General features: G+C 45.9%; 1 protein-coding gene across 2 annotated transcripts in view; it reads right to left on the reverse strand.

Moving 5' to 3' along the window:
• dennd2b (DENN domain containing 2B) overlaps positions 1 to 26,339 on the reverse strand; it is a 489,686-nt gene that overhangs the window by 12,959 nt on the left and 450,388 nt on the right. For both annotated transcript variants that reach the window (XM_070899957.1, XM_070899956.1), the window contains exons 17-18: positions 18,813 to 18,924; positions 15,685 to 15,924 (exon numbers count right to left, since the gene is read on the reverse strand). In XM_070899957.1, coding sequence (XP_070756058.1) covers positions 15,685 to 15,924; positions 18,813 to 18,924 — 352 coding nt within the window. The remainder of the gene's footprint in view (positions 1 to 15,684; positions 15,925 to 18,812; positions 18,925 to 26,339) is intronic.

Genomic DNA, 26,339 nt, shown 5'->3' on the forward strand with positions numbered 1-26,339 from the left:
TCAGAATGGCAGGCAGTGACTAGTGGGGTGCCGCAGGGCTCAGTGCTGGGACCCCAGCTATTTACAATATAGGTTAGGTGGGCAAATGCATGGCAGATGCAGTATAATGTGGATAAATGTGAAGTTATCCACTTTGATGACAAAAACATGAAGGCAGAATATTATCTGAATGGCGACAGATTAGGAAAAGGGGAGGTGTAATGAGACCTGGGTGTCATGGTACATCAGTCATTGAAAGTTGGCATGCAGGTACAGCCAGTGCACAGGCGATTTGCACTAAAGGCTTGGGGGAAGGCAAATGGTATGTTGGCCTTCACAGCTAGGGGATTTGAGTATAGGAGCAGGGAGGTCTTACTGCAGTTGTACAGGGCCTTGGTGAGGCCTCACCTGGAATATTGTGTTCAATTTTGGTCTCCTAATCTGAGAAAGGACGTTCTTGCTATTGAGGGAGTGCAACGAAGGTTCACCAGACTGATTCCTGGGATGGCAGGACTGACATATGGGGAGAGACTGGATCGACTGGGCCTGTATTCACTGGAGTTTAGAAGAATGAGAGAGGATCTCATGGAAACATGTAAAATTCGATGGGACTGGACAGGGTAAATGCAGGAAGAATGTTCCCGATGTTGGGGAAGTCCAGAACCAGGAGTCTAAGGATAAGGGGTAAGCCATTTAGGACTGAGATGAGGAGAAACTTCTTCACTCAGAGAGTTGTTAACCTGTGGAATTCCCTACCACAGAAAGTTGTTGATGCCAGTTCGTTAGATATATTCAAGAGGAAGTTAGATATGGCCCTTACAGCTAAAGGGATCAAGGGCTATGGAGAGAAAGCAGGAAAGCGGAACTGAGGTGAATGATCAGCCATGATCTTATTGAATGGTGGTGCAGGCTCGAAGGGCCGAATGGCCTACTCCTGCACCTATTTTCTATGTTTCTATGTTTCTATGTCAATCACCCTCTGGTCTTCTGACATTAAAGAAAGCAAAGATGCACTTAATTCCCTGGGGGCTAAGGTGAGGAAAAAGGAACGTAAAAAATTGTTTTGCTGGTCCTCGGTCCCTTCTAAACATTCCCAGGCTTTCTGTGGTTCTTCTTGAGGGTGAAGCTCGGACAGCACTTGCAGTAGATGCAGGTCATTTGAATAGGCGAGATATGACATTCCCACCCACTTTCCTCATTTTCTGTTATGACCCCAATGCAAGGACGCCCAAGATTTATTGCGCTGTCACCTGCCCCTGCCAACCAGGCCTTCCACAGGGGTCGTGAAGACTGACCGAAGAATGGACATAATGTGCCTCACTTTCTGCATCTTTAGTTGTGCTAGGCTCTTCCATGAGGTGAACCTGGGCTTGAGTGCCCATGGGCCATGAAAATGGCCTAGGATAGGAAGTTGCAACACTCCCATGCCTGGACACAAGCAGTATACTTCATGTAAGCTGTTTTTGTCCAGTACTCATCATCATCATCATCATCATAGGCAGTCCCTCAGAGGCGAGGATGACTTGCTTCCACATTAAAAATGAGTTCTCAGGTGGCTGAAGAGTCCGATGCAGGACCTACAGTCTCTGTCACAGGTGAGGCAGATGGTGGTTGAAGGAACGGGTGGTTGGGGGGCCTGGGTTGCCACACACTCCTTCCGCTGTCGACGCGTAGCTTCAGCTTACTCTCAGCAAAGAGACTCGAAGTGTACAGCACCTTCCCGGATGCTTTTCCTCCACTTTGGGCGGTCTTGGGTCAGGGATTCCCAGGTGTCGGTGGGGATGTTACATTTTTTCAAGGAGGCTTTGAGGGTGTCCTTAAAGCATTTCCTCTGCGCACCTGCGGCTCGCTTGTCATGTCAGAGCTCCGAGTAGAGCGCTTGTTTTGGGAGTCTTGTGTCAGGCATGCGGACGATGTGGCCCGTCCAGCGGAGCTGATCGAGTGTGGTCAGTGCTTCGATGCTGGGGATATTGGCCTGAGCGAGAACACTGAGGTTGGTGTGCCTATCCTGCCAATGGATTTGCAGGATCTTGCGGAGGTAGCATTGGTGGTACTTCTCCAGTGTTTTGAGGTGCCTGCTGTACATAGTCCATGTCTCTGAGCTATATAGGAGGGTGGGTATCATCACTGCTCTGCAGACCACGAGCTTGGTGCTGGGTTTGAGGTCCTGGTCTTCAAACACTCTCTTGCTCAGGCGACCGAAGGCTGCACTGGTGCACTGTCCAGTACTGGGGCTGTGGTGGGGCAGGAAAGGGTGTTCCTGCTCAACAGTTTTATTTGTATCACTCTACAACTGCTCATGTGCAACTGGTCTCGTGGAGCTCTGCAGGCCAATGCTAGTACACATGTAGAAGACTTACGACTCTAGTCCAGGTTCAGTATTATCAGTAGAGTTGTTGCAGTGTTGTTTCTTTTGTTATTTTTCTAACTGAAGTGGTAGTGTGAGTTAAAAGTTTTGTAAAATTAATGGAACCTGCTGAACTGTCTCTTGTAACTGTTTATCTATTACTTTTAATTAACCCCTTCCTTGGTTTATAGTCTAAGCCTTGGTCTGATGGAGTGTTATTCTTCTGCTATCCAATGTCTAGGAAATCATGAGAGGAATTGTTTCATGTGCAGTAAGCTAAGTGCAATAACAAAGATTTCTGTTCAATCCCTGGGCTACACTGCAGTACCAGATACTGTGCCCATAGGTTTGGTTCACAGGAAGCGAGGACTCCCCTATACTAATGGTCCATAGTACTGAGCACGAGAAATATACCCAGTAAAGCCTAAAAAAGTAATGCCGGTTTCAAAGATTTTGGAAAACTATGCTTAGTGTCTTAACTAACTCCTCTCCAACATTCTTCTGGGATAGATATCATTTTAGGTCTAGTGACTTTTTATACTTCCAGGCCATTAACATTTTTAACTGTTTCCTTTGGAGCATTTATTTCCAGTAGTGGTTCTTCCAAGTACAAGATGGTCCTTTTCATCTCATCTTTAGCTATCCCTTTACTTCTTTTGTGCTTATATAAACTTGCACTATTTGCTTTTGCATTGACCACCAATCTTGTATTCAAAATTCTTCCTTGTACTCCTAATTATTTTTTTAAACTTCCCTCCTATGTTATATTTCTCAGTTTTCTTCTGTATTATTCCTCCGATATTTATCAATGACATAATTAGGGAGCTTAATTTTGGATCTGGTTGTGCTGTACCTGACAATGAATGGGGGTGGGGGGGTGAAATTGTATTTCATTCTTCAGCGTTGACATCTCTTAGCTGTGTGGGGGAGAAGAACAAGCAAAACAAGAGTAGCTAAATAATAGTGTAGAGATAATGATAAATTATAGCTGAGGAATGATGTCGTTTACACAGAAGTAATCAATTTGAGGGTTTAAATGCTTGTGGTGCACTACCAGGGAAGCAGAAGATGAATGGTGTAACAAGTAGTGAAAAATCACAGTTTAATACTAAAGCAGTTGTCCGTGTGGGGACAATAAGGCTCTGTTCCATTTAGCAGCTTTCACATGATGGTATTTGTCCTGGAGTGCCAGAGGAGGAATAATTGCACATGTTGGAAGCAAAAGCGATCACCCCCTCCCTCTTAAAACTCCCATCACTCTACTTCAGTTGGAACAAGGTTGCTCCAATGTCCCATTCTATTATAGTAAGTGGGTCTGTACTTTGTGATTATTGTAATCTTAAAATTACTGAGGCCAATGTGCTGCTGCATTAATCTTAGAAGTTCAAGTGTCTAACCTTGTGTGACACAAATGATGAAGACCTGTCTGTATTATTACCACCTTCTTTACAGTGTGGCATTTACACTCTTTGCTTTTTCTAACAAGCGGGCTGCCCCTTCTAACAATTAGTTTTTGTATCAATAATTAGCATCAATTGGGTGCATTGTGGCATTAACTGAGTTTAGTGACAGGCAAAATGTTATTAAATTGCACTCTTTTAAATGGCTTGGGTTAATTTGTCACCAGTCATTGGATCCATTATCAGGCCTATTTTATTGCGTTCTTTGTTATTTTCCTTCTGATTTTTTAAGTCTTTACAATTATATTACAAAAGCTAAAATGTCCTTATATGCATTTTGCTCCCAGAACAGGACATCGCTGGATATTTCAAAATAAAATCCAGCTGGTTATACTGTACTGGTTATTGCACAGTGATACCAGCTCCACTCTCTCGATATAAACCATATGCTGACCAAGTCACTTGCTTTTTATTTGAAGGATCAAAGATAAGCATTAAGCTGTGAATTGCACACAATTTTCTGGAAGCCTTTTATTGTATTTATTATATCATTGCATGGTGTGTGCTGCACTTTCAGGGAAGTAATCAGGAGCTTGAAGTTAATCTTTTAACAAAAAAGGGGAGAATGCCTGTTTTTCACATAATTTCACTGACAAAATCATAGGAATGTGCAGTTTTAACGGGTGTGATTTTAAAATGGGCTTTTGTTAGTGAGTTGTTAATTATGGAAAAATGCAGAATTTCTCCTGCTTTTCACTAAAAGAGGTAGTGCACCCCCAAAACTCTAGTTTAACTTGGATAGTCCCACTATTTCTTATTTTTCATCCCACCCATTCCTAGATCCTCGCATTTCATACACAGTGCATTATTCATTTCGCTGTGTTCATTATGTATTTTTATCACATCCATTCTCTCATAATATCGGCAATGGTGTGAATACATCAACTTGCACTTGTAACATCGCAAAACATCCCAAAGCATTTTATACAGCAGGGAATGAATATTCACCAAGCGGTGTGAAGGTGACTGTAGATGTGGTCAAAGAGATAGGCTTTCAGGTGGTATTGTGTTCCTAACACAGATGAGCCTGCACACAAGGAGGTTAAAGTAACAACGATCTCAGTCTTTAATAAGACACCTCAGAGTGAGGAACAGGCCTTAGGGGCCGTCTTATATATAGTGCTCCCAAGGGATGCTGGGATCCCTTGGGACTTCAGGGGATGAGCTCCCTGGTGGCGAAACATGGGAGTGCATGCTTTACAGATACACAACATTACTCCCCCCGCCCCCCAAAGTCAAAGTGAAAACTATTTACAAGGTGAGGTGGTCAGGAGCCTTTCTTTCCCTGGTGGACCGCATCGGTACAAATGTCTGTTCTGGTGTGTTGGCTGTGCCCTCGCTGGGCTGGTGTGTTGTTGGCCCTGCAGGGCTGCTGGGTGAGCCTGGCCTTGCTGGGCTGCTGGGCCTGATGGGTTCAATTTCCTGGTCCGGGGTGGTGTCGTTGGTCCTTTGGGTGTGTGTTGTGGGCTCGAAAATGGTGATATCTGCTGTGGGTTGTTCAGGGCAGTCTATGAACTGCAGCCTCGTTTGGTCCAGGTGCTTTCTGCAAATTTGTCCATTGTCTAGTTTGACTACAAACACCCTACTCCCTTCCATAGCTATCACTGTGCCCGCGATCCACTTGGGACCATGTCCATAGTTTAACACATACACAGGGTCATTCAGATCAATTTCCCGTGACACAGTGGCGCGACCATCGTTTACATTTTGTTGCTGCCGCCTGCTCTCTACCTGATCATGCAGGTTGGGGTGAACCAGCGAGAGTCTGGTTTTAAGTGTCCTTTTCATGAGTAGCTCAGCCGGGAGCACCCCTGTGAGCGAGTGGGGTCTCATGCGGTAGCTGAGCAGTACTCGGGACCGGCGGGTTTGGAGTGAGCCTTCTGTGACTTGTTTAAGGCTCTGTTTGATTGTTTGTACTGCCCGCTCAGCCTGCCCATTGGAGGCTGGTTTAAACGGGGCCGAGGTGACATGTTTGATCCCATTGCGGGTAATGAATTCTTTAAATTCGGCACTGGTGAAACATGGCCCGTTATCACTGACCAGTATGTCAGGCAGGCCGTGGGTGGCAAACATGGCCCTCAGGCTTTCAATGGTGGCGGTGGCGGTGCTTCCCGACATTATTTCAATCCATTTTGAAAAAACATCCACCACCACCAGGAACATTTTACCGAGAAACGGGCCCGCATAGTCGATGTGGATCCTCGCCCATGGTCTGGAGGGCCAGGACCACAAACTTAGTGGTGCCTCTCATAAGAACAAAAGAACATAAGAATTAGGAACAGGAGTAGGCCATCTAGCCCCTCGAGCCTGCTCCGCCATTCAACAAGATCATGGCTGATCTGGCCGTGGACTCAGCTCCACTTACCCGTCCGCTCCCCGTAACCCTTAATTCCCTTATTGGTTAAAAATCTATCTCTCTGTGATTTGAATACATTCAATGAGCTAGCCTCAACTGCTTCCTTGGGCAGAGAATTCCACAGATTCACAACCCTCTGGGAGAAGAAATTCCTTCTCAACTCGGTTTTAAATTGGCTCCCCCGTATTTTGAGGCTGTGCACCCTAGTTCTAGTCTCCCAGACCAGTGGAAACAACCTCTCTGCCTCTATCTTGTCTATCCCTTTCATTATTTTAAATGTTTCTATAAGATCACCCCTCATCCTTCTGAACTCCAACGAGTAAAGACCCAGTCCCCCTCATCTCCGGAATCAGCCTAGTGAATCGTCTCTGTACCCCCCTCCAAAGCTAGTATATCCTTCTTTAAGTAAGGTGACCAAAACTGCACGCAGTACTCCAGGTGCGGCCTCACCAATACCCTGTACAGTTGCAGCAGGACCTCCCTGCTTTTGTACTCCATCCCTCTCGCAATGAAGGCCAACATTCCATTCGCCTTCCTGATTACCTGCTGCACCTGCAAACTAACTTTTTGGGATTCATGCACAAGGACCCCCAGGTCCCTCTGCACCGCAGCATGTTGTAATTTCTCCCCATTCAAATAATATTCCCTTTTACTGTTTTTTTCCCCCCCAAGGTGGATGACCTCACACTTTCCGACATTGTATTCCATCTGCCAAACCATAGCCCATTCGCTTAACCTATCTAAATCTCTTTGCAGCCTCTCTGTGTCCTCTACACAACCCGCTTTCCCACTAATCTTTGTGTCATCTGCAAATTTTGTTACACTACACTCTGTCCCCTCTTCCAGGTCATCTATGTATATTGGAAACAGTTGTGGTCCCAGCACCGATCCCTGTGGCACACCACTAACCACCGATTTCCAACCCGAAAAGGACCCATTTATCCCGACTCTCTGCTTTCATTTAGCCAGCCAATTCTCTATCCATGCTAATACATTTCCTCTGACTCCGCGTACCTTTATCTTCTGCAGTAACCTTTTGTGTGGCACCTTATCATAGAAACATAGAAACATAGAAAATAGGTGCAGGAGTAGGCCACTCGGCCCTTCTAGCCTGCACCGCCATTCAATGAGTTCATGGCTGAACATTCAACTTCAGTACCCCATTCCTGCTTTCTCGCCATACCCCTTGATCCCCCTAGCAGTAAGGACCTCATCTAACTCCTTTTTGAATATATTTAGTGAATTGGCCTCAACAACGTTCTGTGGTAGAGAATTCCACAGGTTCACCACTCTCTGGGTGAAGAAGTTCCTCCGCATCTCGGTCCTAAATGGCTTACCCCTTATCCTTAGACTGTGACCCCTGGTTCTGGACTTCCCCAACATTGGGAACATTCTTCCTGCATCTAACCTGTCTAACCCCGTCAGAATTTTATATGTTTCTATGAGGTCCCCTCTCATTCTTCTGAACTCCAGTGAATACAAGCCCAGTTGATCCAGTCTTTCTTGATAGGTCAGTCCCGCCATCCCGGGAATCAGTCTGGTGAACCTTCGCTGCACTCCCTCAATAGCAAGAATGTCCTTCCTCAGGTTAGGAGACCAAAACTGTACACAATACTCCAGGTGTGGCCTCACCAATGCCCTGTACAACTGTAGCAACACCTCCCTGCCCCTGTACTCAAATCCCCTTGCTATAAAGGCCAACATGCCATTTGCTTTCTTAACCGCCTGCTGCACCTGCATGCCAACCTTCAATGACTGATGTACCATGACACCCAGGTCTCTTTGCACCTCCCCTTTTCCTAATCTGTCACCATTCAGATAATAGTCTGTCTCTCTGTTTTTACCACCAAAGTGGATAACCTCACATTTATCCACATTATACTTCATCTGCCATGCATTTGCCCACTCACCTAACCTATCCAAGTCGCTCTGCAGCCTCACAGCATCCTCCTCGCAGCTCACACTGCCACCCAACTTAGTGTCATCCGCAAATTTGGAGATACTACATTTAATCCCCTCATCTAAATCATTAATGTACAGTGTAAACAGCTGGGGCCCCAGCACAGAACCTTGCGGTACCCCACTAGTCACTGCCTGCCATTCTGAAAAGTACCCATTTACTCCTACTCTTTGCTTCCTGTCTGACAACCAGTTCTCAATCCATGTCAGTACACTACCCCCAATCCCATGTGCTCTAACTTTGCACATCAATCTCTTGTGTGGGACCTTGTCGAACGCCTTCTGAAAGTCCAAATATACCACATCAACTGGTTCTCCCTTATCCACTCTACTGGAAACATCCTCAAAAAATTCCAGAAGATTTGTCAAGCATGATTTCCCTTTCACAAATCCATGCTGACTTGGACCTATCATGTCACCTCTTTTCAAATGAATGCCTTTTGGAAATCTAAATACACCACATCCATCGGTACACCTCTATCCACCATGCTCGTTATATCCTCAAAGAATTCTAGTAAATTAGTTAAACATGATTTCCCCTTCATGAATCCATGTTGCGTCGGCTTGATTGCACTATTCCTATCTAGATGTCACGCTATTTCTTCCTTAATGATAGTTTCAAGCATTTTCCCCACTACAGATGTTAAACTAACCGGCCTATAGTTACCTGCCTTTTGTCTGCCCCCTTTTTTAAACAGAGGCGTTACATTAGCTGCTTTCCAATCCGCTGGTACCGCCCCAGAGTCCAGAGAATTTTGGTAGATTAGAACGAATGCATCTGCTATAACTTCCGCCATCTCTTTTAATACCCTGGGATGCATTTCTTCAGGACCAGGGGACTTGTCTACCTTGAGTCCCATTAGCCTGTCCAGCACTACCTCCCTAGTGACAGTGATTGTCTCAAGGTCCTCCCTTTCCACATTCCTGTGACCAGCAATTTTTGGCATGGTTTTTGTGTCTTCCACTGTGAAGACCGAAGCAAAATAATTGTTTAAGGTCTCAGCCATTTCCACAGTTCCCATTATTAAATCCCCCTTCTCATCTTCTAAGGGACCAACATTTACTTTAGTCACTCTTTTCCGTTTTATATATCGGTAAAAGCTTTTACTATCTGTTTTTATATTTTGCGCAAGTTTACTTTCGTAATCTATCTTTGCTTTCTTTATTGCTTTCTTAGTCATTCTTTGCTGTTGTTTAAAATTTTCCCAATCTTCTAGTTTCCCACTAACCTTGGCCACCTTATATGCATTGGTTTTTAATTTGATACTCTCCTTTATTTCCTTATTATCCACGGCTAGTTATCCCTTCTCTTACCACCCTTCTTTTTCACTGGAATATATTTTTGTTGAGCACTATGAAAGAGCTCCTTAAAAGTCCTCCACTGTTCCTCAATTGTGTTTAGTCTGTATTTCCAGTCTACTTTCGCCAATTCTGACCTCATCCCACTGTAGTCCCCTTTGTTTAAGCATAGTACGCTCGTTTGAGAGACTACTTCCTCACCCTCAATCTGTATTACAAATTCAACCACACTGTGATCACTCATTCCGAGAGGATCTTTTACTAGGAGATCGTTTATTATTCCTGCCTCATTACACAGGACCAGATCTAAGATAGCTTGCTCCCTTGTAGGTTCTGTAACACACTGTTCCAAGAAACAATCCCGTATGCATTCTATGAATTCCTCCTCAAGGCTACCCCGTGCGATTTGAGTTGACCAATCGATATGTAGGTTAAAATCCCCCATGATTACTGCCGTTCCTTTTTCACACGCCTCCATTATTCCCTTGATTATTGTCCGCCCCACCGTGAAGTTATTATTTGGGGGCCTATAAACTACACCCACCAGTGACTTTTTCCCCTTACTATCTCTAATATCCACCCACAATAATTCAACATTTTGTTCATTAGAGCTAATATCGTCTCTCACAACTGCCCTGATATCTTCCTTTATTAACAGAGCTACCCCACCTCCTTTCCCTTCTTATCTATCTTTCCGAATTGTCAGATACCCCTGTATGTTTAATTCCCAGTCTTGGCCACCCTGCAACCACGTTTCTGTAATGGCCACCAAATCATACCCATTTGTAATGATTTGTGCCGTCAACTTATTTACTTTATTTCGAATGCTGCATGCGTTTAGGTGGAGTGTTTTAATACTAGTTTTTAAACCATGATTTTTATTTTGACCCCTCCTGCAACCCCTTTATATTCATACATATTGTCCCTTCCTATCACCTTGTGGTTTACACTTACCCCAGTGCTACTCTGCTCTGTTGCCTCCTGCCTTTTGCATTCTTTCTTGGGGTCCTGTTCATCTGAGCTCTCACCCACTCTAACTAGCTCAGAGCCCTTCCTGGGTTCAGAATACTCCTTGCATTGAGGCACCGAGCTTTCATGCTTGCCTTTTTAATTACACTTTGACCCTTTAGAATTTTGTTGGACAGTGGCCCTTTTTGTTTTTTGCCTTGGGTTTCTCTGCCCTGGGTTTCTCTGCCCTCCACTTTTACTCATCTCCTTTCTGTCTTTTGCTTGTATCTCCATTTTGTTTCCCTCTGTCTCCCTGCATTGGTTCCCATCCCCCTGCCATATTAGTTTAACTCCTCCCCAACAGCACTAGCAAACACTCCCCCTCGGACATTGGTTCCGGTCCTGCCCAGGTGCAGACCGTCCGGTTTGTACTAGTCCCACCTCCCCCAGAACTGGTTCCAATGCCCCAGGAATTTGAATCCCTCCCTGCTGCACCACTGCTCAAGCCACGTATTCATCTGAGCTATCCTGTGATTCCGACTCTGACTAACACGTGGCACTGGTAGCAATCCTGAGATTCCTACTTTTGAGGTCCTACTTTTTAATTTAGCTCCTAGCTCCTTAAATTCGCGTCGTAGGATCTCATCCCTTTTTTTACCTATGTCGTTGGTACCTATATGCACCACGACAACTGACTGTTCACCCTCCCTTTTCAGAATGTCCTGCACCCGCTCTGAGACATCCTTGACCCTTGCACCAGGGTGGCAACATACCATCCTGGAGTCTTGGTTGCGGCCGCAGAAACGTCTATCTATTCCCCTTACAATTGAATCCCCTATCACTATCGCTCTCCTACTCTTTTTCCTGCCCTCCTGTGCAGCAGAGCCAGCCACGGTGCCATGAACTTGGCTGCTGCTGCCCTCCCCTGGTGAGTCATCCCCCCCAACAGTACCCAAAGCAGTGTATCTGTTTTGCAGGGGGATGACCGCAGGGGACCCCTGCACTACCTTCCTTGCACTGCTCTTCCTGCTGGTCTTCCATTCCCTAGCTGGCTGTGGACCCCTCACCTGCGGTAAGACCAACTCGGTACACGTGCTTCTCACGTCATTCTCCGCATCGTGGATGCTCCAGAGTGAATCCACCCTCAGCTCCAATTCCGTAAAGCGGACCGTCAGGAGCTGGAGGCGGATACACTTCCCGCACACGTAGTCGTCAGGGACACCGGAAGTGTTCCTGAGTTCCCACATGGTACAGGAGGAGCATATCACGTGACCGAGCTCTCCTGCCATGACTTAACCCTTAGATACACTTAAATTGGCAACAACAATGCTAAAGTTGGGCGCGTTGCTCAACTGAGCACACACACTGCATTGCCGTACACAGGACTCTAAGTCAGAGTCGATACCGGGCCACCACACGTGGGATCTGGCAATCACTTTCATCATTACGATACCCGGGTGTGTGCTGTGGAGATTCGAGATGAACCCTGCCCTTTTTTGGGTAGCACTACGTGGTTACCCCACAACAGGCAGTCTGCCTGAATGGACAACTTGTCCTTTCGCCGCTGGAACGGCTTGATTGGCTCTTGCATTTCAACAGGGATGCTGGCCCAGCTCCCATGCAGTGCACAGTTTTTTACTAGGGACAGCAGAGAATCTTGGCTGGTCCAAGTCCTAATCTGGCGGGCTTCCATGACCATCAACCAGTCTGCGGGCTGTGCCACCATCAACAAGTTTGCAGGCTGCGCCATTTCCACCCCCGTGGTGGGCAATGGTAGCCGACTGAGAGCATCCGCACAGTTCTCGGTGCCTGGCCTGTGGCGGATGGTATAGTTATATGTTGATAGCGCGAGTGCCCACCTTTGTATGCGGGCTGAGGCATTAGTATTTATCTCCTTGTTTTCAGCGAACAGGGATGTGAGGGGCTTGTGATCAGTTTCCAGCTCAAATTTGAGGCCAAACAGGTACTGATGCATTTTCTTTACCCCGAACCTACACGCTAATGCCTTTTTCTCAATCATGCTGTAGGCTCTCTCGGCCTTAGACAAGCTCCTGGAAGCATAGGCAACAGGTTGCAACTTCCCCGCACCGTTAGCTTGTTGTAATACACACCCGACTCCGTACGACGACACGTCACATGCTCGCACAAGTCTTTTACACGGGTTATATAATACAAGCAGCTTGTTGGAGCATAAAATGTTTCTGGCTTTCTCAAAAGCAATTACTTGGTTTTTTCCCCATACCCAGTTCTCACCTTTACGCAATAACACATGTAGGGGCTCTAAGAGGGTGCTTAACCCCGGTAGGAAGTTACCAAAATAGTTGAGGAGTCCCAGGAACGACCGCAGCTCCGTGACGTTCTGTGGCCTGGGCGCGTTCCTGATAGCCTCTGTCTTGGCGTCTGTGGGCCGAATGCCGTCCGCCGCAATCTTTCTCCCCAAAAACTCCATGTTGCCATGAAGACGCATTTCGACCTCTTCAGCTGCAGCCCTACGCGATCCAGTCACTGGAGGACCTCCTCCAGGTTTTGTAGGTGCTCGACGGTGTCCCGACCCGTGACCAATATGTCGTCCTGAAAGACCACCATGCGTGGTACCGACTTGAGTTGGCTCTCCATGTTTCTCTGGAAGATCGCTGCAGCCGACCGAATTCCAAACGGGCATCTGTTGTGGATGTACAGTCCCTTGTGCATGTTGATGCAGGTGAGGCCCTTCGAAGACTCCTCCAGCTCCTGCATCATGTAGGCCTGTAGGCCGAAGTCAGGTCGAGCTTGGTGAATGTCTTGCCTCCTGCCAGCGTTGCAAATAGGCCGTCTGCCTTAGGTAGTGGGTATTGATCCTGTAGCGAGAAACGATTAATTGTTACTTGATAATCGCTGCAAATCATGACCGTGCCATCACTTTTGAGTAATGGAACAATCGGGCTGGCCCACTCGCTGAATTCCATTGGGGAGATGATGCCCTCCTGTTGCAGCCTGTCCAGCTCGATTTCCACTCTCTCACTCATCATGTGAGGTACAGCTCGTGCCTTGTGGTGAATGGGTCGTGCATCTGGGACCAAGTGGATCCGCACCTTCGCCTCGGAAAAGTTTCCGATGCCTGGTTCATGAGGTCTCATATGATAGTGCTCGGATGTCATCCCAGTTCCAGCGGATTTTGCCCAGCCAGCTCCTTCCAAGCAGTGTGGGGCCATCGCCCGGGACAATCCAGAGTGACAGTTCGTGCACCGTGCCCTACTAGGTGACCTTGACCATGGCGCTGCCCAGGACAGTGATAAACTCTTTGGTTTACGTTCTCAGTTTTGTGTGGATGGGGCTCAGGGCTGGTCTGAATGCCTTGTTGCACCACAGTCTCTCAAACATCTTTTTACTCATGATGGATTGGCTATTGCCAGTGTCCAGTTCCATGGCTGCAGGTAAGCCATTCAATTTTATGTTTAGCCTTATGTGTGCACCCCGTGTACTTTAGCATCTGCCTCCTCTCTCTGAGGCTTGAAATTGCTTTGACCCACCATGGACCGATTTTCCTCTGCCACGTGGTGGTTAGCAGGTTTTTCAGAGCTTGCTGCTCGTTTGCAAGGTCGTTGGAGGTGCCCCATTGTTCCACAGCTCTTGCAAACATACCCTTTAAAGCGGCATGAATAGGCTGAATGGAAGCCTCCACAACGCCAACAAGGTGTGAATTGCCTTGCATTCATCCTTTGTTGGGGACTCTGAGTCATCTGGGTCACCTGAGGCCTGCTGGCAGTTGCAGACTCGTGGGTTCTGCCCTGTACAGTTCTGCTCGCAAACACAGTTCCAGTTAATTTGTGAACATTGCTAGCACTTGTGTGCTGAGAGATTTGTTTGGTGTTATCACTGGTGGACATAAACGCCTGTGCTATCGCAATGGCCTTACTGAGGGTCGGTGTCTCTACAGTCAAAGGTTTTCGTAGGATTGTCTCGTGGCCAATGCCCAGTACCAAAAAGTCTCTGAGCATCTGCTCCAGGTAGCCATCAAATTTACATTGTCCTGCAAGTTGCCTTAGCTCGGCGACATAGCTCGCCACTTCCTGATCTTCAGATCGCTGGCACGTGTAGAACCGATACCTCGCCATCAGCACGCTCTCCCTCGGGTTAAAATGCTCCCGAACCTGTTACACAGCTCCTCATACGACTTATCTGTGGGTTTCACCGGAGCCAGAAGATTCTTCATGAGGCTGTAGGTCGGTGCCCCGCAGACTGTGAGGAGGACCGCTCTCCTTTTTGCAGCGCTTCCTTCTCCGTCCAGCTCGTTGGCTACAAAGTACTGGTCTAGCCGTTCGACATAGGCTTCCCAGTCCTCACCCTCCGAGAACTTCTCCAGGATGCCCACAGTTTGCTGCATCTTTGCGTTGGATTCGTATACTCGTTGCCAGTTATTGTGTTCCTAACACAGGTGAGACTCTACACAGGGAGGTTAAAGTAACAGTGACCTCAGACACTCCTGAGTGAGGAACAGGCCTTAGGGGCCGGCTTATATACAGTGCTCCCAGGGATGCTGGGACCCCTTGGGACGTCAGGGGATGAGCTCCCTGGTGGCGGAACATGGGAGTGCATGCTTTACAGATACACAGCAGGTGGCTTTTGAAGAAGAAAGATAGGTATGCACTATTTGCGTGATAAGGTGCAAGGAAAGGATTTTTGGATGAGTTGGAGTTTGTACAGGACAGAGCTCAGGACTTCATGAAAGATAAGTCCATTTCATCAGGAATGAAGAAACCCAAGTTTTCAGTAATGGTGTAATGTGTTATAGAAACATGCCTGGAACAGTGAAATACAGTTCATATGTAGATGAATACAAAGAGGTATATGTTGCTCAGTGGGGATGGCTATGCAAAATGGTACATTAATAAGGTAATCCAAATAGTATGATCCATGGAAAGGGAAGTACAGGAGACCGTTCTTTGAGACCTCAACTAGTAGAGATAGATGGCTATTCTTATGTATTTGGAATGCAATAATGTGTAAAGATGGATGTTGGAAATGTTGGTACATTTAAACTGTGAAAATCAGCTGTCAATACAATAGAATTTTGTCTTCTAAACTTGGGTTGTGTCCAGTAAAACTATTTTGAACTGTATATAGTGGGGTGAAGTACTGGTGGTTACCAACCTGTCACTGAGGGTAGGAGCAATTGGAGCTGATGAATTAAGAATATGGCCATATTAAAGCATATTGCGTTTAGTTCTAAACTTCCAAAGTGTATAGCACCAGTACACTAAAAAATAGAGAGAATCTGGAATGTGTAAATCATGGAGTGTACTGTGGTGATATTAGTGTAGGGCTAAAGACTGTGCCCTTTGCTTCTTTAGCTCTACCTTTTGCCCTGCACTTGCGCAGTTCTCTGTCCTGTATGAATCCAGCAAACATCTGCGATTCCATGAAGACCTCGAGAAACCGCCGGATACTCTTGGATGCCACTGACTTGCGGAAAGCTTCTCTTTGGAATATTCGTTCATTCCTCTCATTTTGGGTCAGAAATAAAGAATAATGGCCGATAGTTTCCACAAAGAAGCGAATGAAGGCTTCTGAGACCAGATTGTTCAGTGTGTTGCACTCTGTGGAGGGGAAAGAGATAAAAGGAAAAACATTTTAAATGTACAAACTTCATTATAGAGGTTTTTATTGGGCTTAGCTTCTCACCCTTTTTTTGGAATTCCATTCCCTTCCCTGTTTGCAACATGGGTGGATCCCACAACACTGGTGCTAGCAGACAAGCAGCTGTTTAAAAGTCGTGAATTACAACTTTCATTTCTGGCTGTCAGGCATTCCCCAATGCCCGGAGAAGATCTGTACAGGTGAAAGAATGGAAAACACTCTAATTATGGCCAGAACAAATCTGGCCATGCCACACATCAGTGTTTTGGGGGCCTGATCAGTGTGTCAGCATTTGCTGACAAGATCAGCACAAACAGGTCCCCTCTTGCACCCTTCCAACTTCTGCTCCTTCCTGCAAACACAGGTCCAGCAGGCTGGAAATTCCCCAACCTTACGTCTGTTTTTCGGTGATATTTTGCCGTTTTTGTGAAAAATGGTGAACCGGGAAATCTGCCGGTGGTTTTTAAGTACCGCTGGTGAGCGGACCACCTATGTGCAAGTCTTGAAATAGCACTTTCGCCAAAAATTTGGCTCAGTGGCCCCCATAGATAGAACGAAAAAAAACTGCTCGGGAAAAACCTGTGTTGCAGCCCTTGGAACAGCGGTGGGTATGAAGACCTGCTGAAAAGGTAAGTTAAAGTTTTATTTTTGAATTCTTTTGCAGCAATTCGATAGAAAAGGGTCTTGTGAATGTTTTATGATCTTTTATTTTTTGGAATTTTTTTTGCTGTTTTGCCCCTTCCCTTGGCCCAACTCGCAGCGGTATTGGCCACGGAGAAAAGTTGCAGAAAATTTGTGGTGTACGCCACCAATCCTCGAGCAACCACTGGGCGCATTTTCTCCCAAATGTTAGGCATCGGAATCGTAGTGGAAGTTTTTGGCGGAAAAATACCGCTATGACCAAAAATGGAATTTCTAGCCCCAGGTCTTTCTCTCCTTTTAGTGTCACTCCCAGTGCTATTGGCAGGGATTGTGGCCTGTGTGTGCCATCAGAAGGAGTTCTTGTTCACAGTATATGATGGGGGGGGCAGGCACAATCCTGTCATTTGCCCTGATAACAGCATTGAGAGGAGAGAGAGGCAGCCACTCCAGACTTTAAAGAGCAATAATGGAGGGGGCTAATTGGATGGGATTGAAACGGGAAATGAAAGGGTAGCGATGAAAGGGAGAGAAATGGATGACATTGCGGGAAGGGGTAATGAAGATAAGAAGGAAGCTGGAAACAATGCTTTGGGGCAGGAGGAGAGAAGCTTGGAATGGCACTTTGGGTGGAGCAGGATGGAAAGTGCAGCATTTACTAAGGAGTGAGGAGGGAGAGTGTCAGCCTGAATTGGTGGGAGATACAGGAGTGCCAGCAGGCACACTGGTGGTGGAGGAAATTGCGCGAGTTTGAAGTGGGGAAGTAGAAAAGGAGCACCAACTTAAGTAGGTTGCAGCGAGAGAAGAGTGACAAGTTGAGGGTGGAGAGAGATAGAAGAGTGCCGGTATGAACTGGGGGGTTGGAGGAGAGAGGTCTATGACAGGGTGGGGAATTGGATGGAGTAGTGTCTCCGTTAACTGGGTCCAGAACGGGAGGACTTGATGAGTGAGAGTGACTGTTGAGGTAACCTTTGGGTAAATGATGGTCTAGTTGTTGCATTGAAAATACTAAGGTCATTTTCTTTTCATTTTCTGCAGATTAAACATCTATCAATTAGGAAGAACAATCGCACTAAAGTTAAACCAGAATGCATCATTAATTTTGTGCCTTCAACATTTGTATTTCTCCTTTCATGTTTCTTTTCCTTCAGTACAAGTGGAGGCCTTAAATTCCATCGGGATTTATCAGTTCCCCACTCTGACATTTGCAGCGGGGGTTTCTGCTGGAGTCATGGTGGGGGAATGGTGGGAGCCCGGCAGAATTTCAGGGCCACCGTGTATAAATACTACTTTAATTTACAAAGGCATTGTGTGTCAGGGCTGTTCTTGAGTTTGCAGCTTTTTGGGGCTGTTAGATTTTGAAACTCTTGGCCAGCTTCTTGGTTAGCAAAGTGCAGCCAGCAGTACCAGTGACAATATGGGAAAACCAATTGTTAGACTCATGAAGTGGGTCCAGGCTCCGCTGGAGGCAGGAGTACTATGCTCTTCATTTCATTGTACTGTCACAAAGTCAGGAGTGTCAACAATAGCAGTACTGAAAGGTAAAAGCAGTATGAGCGTAGTAACTAAATTAATCCCATTACAAATGCCATGTATATAATAGTAAAAACATTGTTATTTCTCAATAAACCTGTTGAGCCACAATTTGGCTTAACCCTTCAATATGAACTTTCTGCAATATGGATATTTCACATGAATGCTGTGCTTATCCATACTTTATATAAACATAGAAACATAGAAAATAGGTGCAGGAGTAGGCCATTCAGCCCGTCGAGCCTGCACCACCATTCAATAAGATCATTCACCTCACTGTCCCTTTCCTGCTTTCTCTCCATACCCCTTGATCCCTTTAGCCATTAGGGCCATATCTAACTCCCTCTTGAATATATCCAATGAACTGGCATCAACAACTCTCTGCGGTGGGGAATTCCACAGGTTAACAACTCTCTGAGTGAAGAAGTTTCTCCTCATCTCAGTCCTAAATGGCCGACCCCTTATCCTTAGACTATGACCCCGGTTCTGGACTTCCCAAACATCGGGGACATTCTTCCTGCATCTAACCTGTCCCGTCCCGTCAGAATTTTATATGTTTCTATGGGATCCCCTCTCATCCTTCTAAACTCCAGTGAATACATCAAAAGGAATTAAGCTTGAAAGGAAATGACTTTTTAAAAACTGTTGTAAAGAAACATTTGAACAAGTTTCTCACCGTCGTCTGATTCACTGTCTGAATCCTGATTGACGAGTTCATTTTTTTGCTCTAGAGCCTGCTCTAGAGCGGCCTGCAGTTTCCGTGGCAACAGAGAGTCCTCATCATCCATCTAAATAATCACAAAATAAATAGATCACACATGTACCACACTGTCCCCTTCACAATCCATCAAATAAAAGTTGCATTGTCTACTTCATTTCTGTTTAGAGCTTTTGAGTGGCTCCTTTAAGGAATACTGGGCTAGAATTTCCTATCAGTCCTCCAGCACCCGATCACTGCCCAAAAGACCACTAAAACTGGGAAGATAATCGCCAGCGAAAACTTCCCCCCAAAAAATAAAAAAATCCGCCAAGCGAAAAACATGGGCCTTGCACCCCCATTCTGGGTGAAAAAGTGCAATTTAGGGTCGATTGGGCAGTTCGTAAATAAAATGAGCAAAAATTTTTATCAATAAAAATTTACTCCGAGGCTGCGGGTTGGGCCTAACACCAGAAAAACAATAAAAATAAATCTTCGAAACACATCAACTAAACAAAAATAAAAACATTCCCAAGACACTTTAAAACTAAATCACCACAAAACATTTTTAAATAATTAGTAAAAAACAATTACTAACCTTTTTTTTTTTGCAGAGGTACTCACCTACTGCCCAGCTCCGCTGATCCTCGTGGGCCTTTAAAAAATACTCACCTACGGGTCACCGCTCAGCCAAATATCACGCCAGGGCGATCGGAGGATGGTGCCGCCGGCAGTACCTCGGAACCGCCAGCGTAACTCAGGTAAGGATATTTTCGCTCACCTGATTACCGCCCACAATGGCCAATATCGCCCAGAAACCAGGCGGTAAACCATTGGAAATTCCAGCCCACTTTCATGCAAAAGTGTCTAGAAAATGAATTGTTGCTTTTCCATATGATGTACTAATATAATTTTAAGTTGTGCCAAAAAATAAGTAGTGCTCTTCTTCAAATATAAAAATATTCCTAAACATTTGTCTAGAAAACCATGCTTCTGTAGGAGATAGAGAACACATCTTTAAAGATCCTGTTTGTTAAACTACACATTTTGGCACTTAAAAAAATCTCCACAGTGTTATGACTAAAATGCTCCTCATATTATAATAGTTTTAATTTCTACTTCTAAGCCTGACCTTAAACCCCTTTCTAATAAATAAAAGTATTGTCTGGAGAGCTCCCCCTAGCCCCCACATGTGTGTGACAAGGATGCCAGGCAACTGGTGCCTAAGAGGGAAACTCTGACAGAGTTTGAACTTTTTTATTTCATTTACTTTAAAGATTAATGTGTGTCTTTAATCAAAAGATCTTAATGGTTTGTTTACTTAATGTAATTTGCAATAATATTCCTTTTGATCTGAAAGAACTGTTTTGTCTCATTGTGAAGAGTTGTAAGTTTGACACAGGTCTGTAAAGTATTCTCATCTCCCACAAGACAATTTGGATGGTTGACACTGTATTTATAACATCTGGTCTCCAATTTATGTTCAAAGCAATATTGTGGTTTTTTTTGGAAGAACTGCAAGAAAGATTTAACAGATATTTGTTTAGACATCTAATGGCCAAGAGCAGGTGAGTCTTCTCAAAAGTGGTTGCTTGAACCAAATGAAAGTTCTGACATCAGCAGCCCCTACTGAAGGTAAATGAAAGTTTGAACAGGAGGGGACAAAAAGATGTTGACATTTTCTGTCAAAAACAGAGTTTTGTTCATTATTTAACAAAATTACTTGAACTCGATCAGGAAGGAACATACAAAAACGCTGGACAGGAAAAGACCAGCAGTTCCATTGAACCTGTCACACTCTTAACCCACCAACGCCAAAAGGAAATATCTGCTAAATTCCTCACTAATCCCCCAGGTGATCAAGACAACTCCAGGGGCCCACACTGACTATCACCTGTACAAACATACAAAACTGTTGGACGGGAAAATACCAACTGGTCTATCGTGCCTGTCTCATATCATTGCAATGAATGGTAACTGGCCCATTCTGGGCTTTTGTACTGTGTTTCTGTAAATAATATTAATAGGGGTGATTTCCTGTATCTGTACCAGATCTAATGCACTGGATCACCTAAGCAAATAAAATATCTGAAAATTGGGCAGCTCAAAGCTGCAAAGGAATCCATCCAATTTTCTTCCATTAATTTAAATGGAGGAACATTAGTTCGGTTCCTTTACAAAGGTGCACTCCAATCTGCTCAAATTTCTAATATTCACAGTGTCCAGGAAATTCAGTGCAGTAGGAGGCAGACCCAGGAAAATCTCCCCTTTTAGTATTTGCTAATTGTTGTGCTTCAATTTTCTATTTGTAAATAAAATTATTTGTAGCTTTAGTCTGCATGTCTCCAGTCGCTGTAGTAGTGTTGCATTTCAGAGAGTTGGGGTAACATAGCATGGGACTACTCTGAATCCAGTAAACCAATTACTGCAAATGGGGTAATTGCTAGCTGTGAGGCAAAAATCTCTGAGGACAGAGTGTAGAGAAGGTACAGGTTCCAGATCACAGCAGATATCAATTTACACAAAATGCTACTAGACATCAGAGAGAAATACCTGAAAATGTAATACAGGCCAAGAACAATTGGGATAGGGAGATGGTCATTACCAATTAGATGTTGTAAACAGTGCCACCTTTAAGTGCCTTCCTGTGGAATGGAGTAACTCATATATGGGATCACAGGCTAATCAGTTTCCTGTTCCCTCTCAGTCCTACTTCTCCTTGCTTAATTTGTGCTCAGGCACCCACACCCTCCACTGCATAGTTTCACTTTCTTCACCCACTCCTCTTGCCAACAATACACTTATTTCAGGCTTGAAGCCCACTGCTGCTTCATTGATCTCGTATTGTTCCAATTCTTGACTACCCAATTTCTCCTTCTCACTCACAATATAATAACTAGCAATATCATCAAAACTTCCTATCCACTGGCTTGTTCTTCACAGACGCCAAAACCTCGGTCATCACTTCTTTGGCACAAAACCTGCTCCCAGCCCCTTCACCCTCCCAACTATTGTCCCATCCATCTCCTTCCATTTCTCGCAAACTTTCTAGAAATGTTTAATTTTGTCACAACTTTGCCCTGGCTTTGAGTAGTTTGAATTCCTCCGATCAGGCTCCCACCATGCACAACACCAAAGCTGCACTAACCTGGGAATCGGGGGAAAACTCTCAACTGGCTGGAGTCATACCTAGCACAAAGGAAGATGGTTGTGGTTGTTGGAGGCCAGTCATCTCAGCCCCAGGACATCTCTGCAGGAATTCCTCAGGGCAATCCTCAGCCAAACCATCTTCAGCTACTTCATTAATGACCTTCCCTCCATCATGGGATCAGAAGTGGGGATATTCACTGATGATTGCACAGTGTTCAGTTCCATTCGCAACTCCTCAGATAATGAAGCAGTCAGTGCCCGCATGCAGCAAGACCTGGACAACATTCAGGCTTGGGCTGATAAGTGGCAAGTAACATTCGCGGCCACACAAGTGCCAGGCAATGGCTATCTCCAACAAGAGAGAGTTTAACCACTGCAGTTTGACATTAAACGGCATTATCATTGCCAAATCCCACACCATCAACATCCTGGGGGTCACTATTGACTAAAAACTTAACTGGACCAGCCACATAAATACTGTGGCAACAAGAGCAAGTCAGAGGCTGGGTATTTTGCAGCGAGTGTCTCACCTCCTGACTTCCTAAAGCCTTTCTGTCATGTATGTAACCACAATGTAACACCACTGTATTACTGTATACACTCAACCTAGATGCACACCTTGACCACAAGGGGTGAACTTGTGGGAGACACTCCTTACCTGATCACTCAGGTATAAAAAGGGAGGTCCCACGCAGGGGCACTGTCTTTGGAGTCCTGTGAATAAAGAGTTCAGGTCACCGAGTGACCTTGTCCCCAGAATGTGCCTCGTGTGGTTTCATCCTGTAGAGTAAGGACTTTACACTTTCTATCATCAACAAGGCACAAGTCAGGAGTGTGGTAGAATACTCTTCACTTGCCTGGATGAGTGCAGCTCCACCAACACTCAAGAAGCTCGACACCATCCAGGACAAAACAGCCCGCTTGATTGGCATCCCATCCGCCACCTAAATCATTCTCTCCCTCCACCACCGGCGTACCGTGGCTGTAGTGTGTACCATCTACAACATGCACTGCAGCAACTGTTCTTCTCAAAGCTTCTTCGCAGCACCTCCCAAACCCGCGACCTCTACCACAAGGGCAGCAGACACATGGGGGCATTATCACCTGCAAGTTCCCCTCCAAGTTACACACCATCCTGACTTGGAAATATATCGCCATTCCTTCATCGACTGCAGTGTTTCAAGAAAGCAGCTCACCACCAGCGTCTCGAGGACAATTAGGGATGGGCAATAAATGCTGGCCTTGCCAGCGACACCCACATCCTCATGGCTGTTATCACCACTACCAATTCCCTAGCGAACATTAAGGTCTAGATGAGCTAAAACCTTCTGCACCCTAATGTTGGCACAATCATAACCATCCTTTTTGGCTCCCACAAAAAACATAAAAACATAAAAATTAGCAGGAGTAGGCCATACGGCCCTTCAAGCCTGCTCCACCATTCAATAAGATCCTAACTGATCTTCAACCTCAACTCCACTTTCCCGCCTGATCCCCATATCCCTTGATTCACCTTGAGTACAAAAATCTATTTATCTCAGCTTTGAATGAACTCAAAGACTCAGAATCGACAGCACTTTGTGGCAGAAGATTCACAACCCTCCAAGTTAAGAAATTCCTCCTCATCTCAGTTTTAAAAGGCCGACCCCTTATTCTGAGTCTGTGCCCACTAGTTCTAGACTCTCCAGCCAGGAAAAACAACCTCTCAGCATCTACCCTGTCAATCCCCCTCAAAATCTTATATGTTTCAATGAGATCTCCTCTCATTCTCCTAAATTCCATAGTGTCTAGGCTCAATCTCTCACCCTAGGAATTAATCTAGAAAAACCTGCACACCTTTGGCCTTGACTCATCTTCCTCCCTGGCTGCCACCTTCGACTAAGCCCAAGTGTGGAACCTTTGTTCAACTTTGAGCTCAGCTTCCTCCTTCCCAACAAACAATCCGTCACCAAGAGAATTTTCTTGCACCTTTGCAACATCTCCATTCTCACCTCTTTCCCCCTTCGCAGCTTGAATCTATACTTTTCTCACCTTACAGCTGAACTTCCCTGACACCTCTTATTGGCCTCCTTGCTCCTATCATCTATAAGCTACATCAGCAGGAAAGCTGCAGCCCGTGTCCTCACCTACACTTGGGTCTACATCCATGATATACTATTGTCTCATGAACACGGAGAACACTGCCAATATCACCTTTTAGTCAGGCAGTAGGGAGCGTACAAGAGCATTCCCAATAGCAATGTTCACTTCTTCCCCCTCTCCTATTTGGCTCCTTTCTGTCATGTATGTAACCACAATGTAACACCACTGTATTACTGTATACACTCAACCTAGATGCACATCTTGACCACTAGCGATGAACTTGTGGGAGAAACTCCTTACCTGATCACACAGGTATAAAAAGGGAGGTCCCACGCAGGGTCATCGTCTTTGGAATCCTTTGATTAAAGAGTTAAGGTCACAGAGTGACCTTGTCCCCAGAATGTGCCTCGTGTGGTTTCATGCTGTAGAGTAAGGACTTTACATTGGCGACGAGAAACGGGAATTCACGACCCATGAGGATGGCCACCAGTAGCACAGAGGAACGGTACTGTGTTGGGGAAGACTGGGTGATTTTGTCGAGAGGCTTCAGCAAAGCTTCATTATGAAAGAATGGCTGGGGGATGCAGCGGCCGACAAGCGAAGGGTTCATCTTTTGACCAGCTGCGGACCAAAGACTTATGCGCTCATGAAGGACTTACTAGCACCTGAAAAGCCGGCGGACAAAACCTTTGAAGAACTTAGCAAATTGATCGGGGAGCACCTCAAACCGGCGAGTAGCATACACATGGCCCGACACAGATTCTACATCCACTGACGTCGTGAAGGAGAGAGCATACCGGACTTCGTAGCGGACCTCCGGCGTTTGGCCAGCCTCTGTAAGTTCACAGACGCCTGCAGGGGGGAGATGCTAAGGGACTTCTTTATCGAGGGCATCGATCATGCGGGAATCTTCCGCAAATTAATTGAGACCAAGGATTTGACCTTGGAAGCGGCGGCGTTGATAGCTCAAACTTTCATGGCGGGGGAGGAAGAGACGAAAATAATATACGCACAATTCTACCTCTAACACGGCGATGGATCAGGGAGTCAACATCATCAATGCGACTCAGAGCCCCGCAGGCAGGCAGCGGCAGTCTGACACTCCCCAGGCAGCAATAGACCCCAGAGTAGGACTTCAACAGAGACAATGGCAGGCTGAACGAACATTCACGCCATCACAGTGGACAATGCGGCCCGGGATGGGGCCATGGACACCCCCTAACAGGGTACTTAAGAGCAGTCAAAGGGACAATCAGCACGGAATGGCTGGCCATAGTCCCTTTGTTCCCAACAATGGAAACTTTAACTCATGCTGCAGGTGTGGGGGAAAATACTCAGCCAGATTTTTCAGATTTCAACAGTTTGTCTGCAGAAACTGCAATCTCAGTGGCCACTTAACTCGAATGTGCAGGAAGTCTGCAACCAGACTAATATATGAGGTGGATGGACCAGAAGAGGGTTCTTTGAGGCAGGATGACCTTTGGGGCAAATCGATGGACGCCGAGGTTCAGCGGGTCCATGTGGCGAATATTCACAGTTCATACACCAAAACGCCACCAATGATGATGAGGGTTTTATTAAACGGTATCCCAGTACACATGGAGCTGGACACTGGGGCCAGCCAGTCACTCATGGGTGTTCAGCAATTTGAGAAGCTATGGCCACTTAAAGCTAGTAGACCCAAATTAGCACGTGTTGAGACACAATTACGGACTTACACTAAAGAAATCATTCCGGTGCTAGGCAGTGCAATGTTGGCTGTCACACACAATGGGTTAGTGAATTGGCTGCCACTCTGGATTGTCCCGGGCAATGGTCCCGCACTGTTGGGAAGGAGCTGGTTAGCCGAGATGAACTGGAAATGGGAGGATGTTCACGCAATGTCATCTGTGGAGCGAAGTTCATGCTCAAGTCCTAGAACAATTCGATTCACTATTCCAACCTGGCATCGGACTTTCAAAAGCACTAAAGTAGTGATACACGTCACCCCGGACGCCAGGCCAGTGCACCACAAAGCCAGAGCGGTGCCGTATGTAATGCGGGAAAAGATCGAGAGCAAATTGGACCGGCTGTTGAGAGAGGGCCTCACCTCGCCTGTTGAATTCAGCGACTGGGTGAGCCCCATCGTTCCCGTCCTAAATGTGGATGGCTCTGTCAGGATCTGTGGCGACTACAAGGCCACCATCGATCGGGTGTCCCTAAAAGATCAATACCCACTCCCGAGAGCGGAGGACCTCTTCGCCACGCTGTTCACCAAGCGGCAAGCTGTTCACC

This window comes from Pristiophorus japonicus, chromosome 14 (genome assembly GCF_044704955.1).
Source record: "Pristiophorus japonicus isolate sPriJap1 chromosome 14, sPriJap1.hap1, whole genome shotgun sequence".
Taxonomy (NCBI): domain Eukaryota; kingdom Metazoa; phylum Chordata; class Chondrichthyes; family Pristiophoridae; genus Pristiophorus; species Pristiophorus japonicus.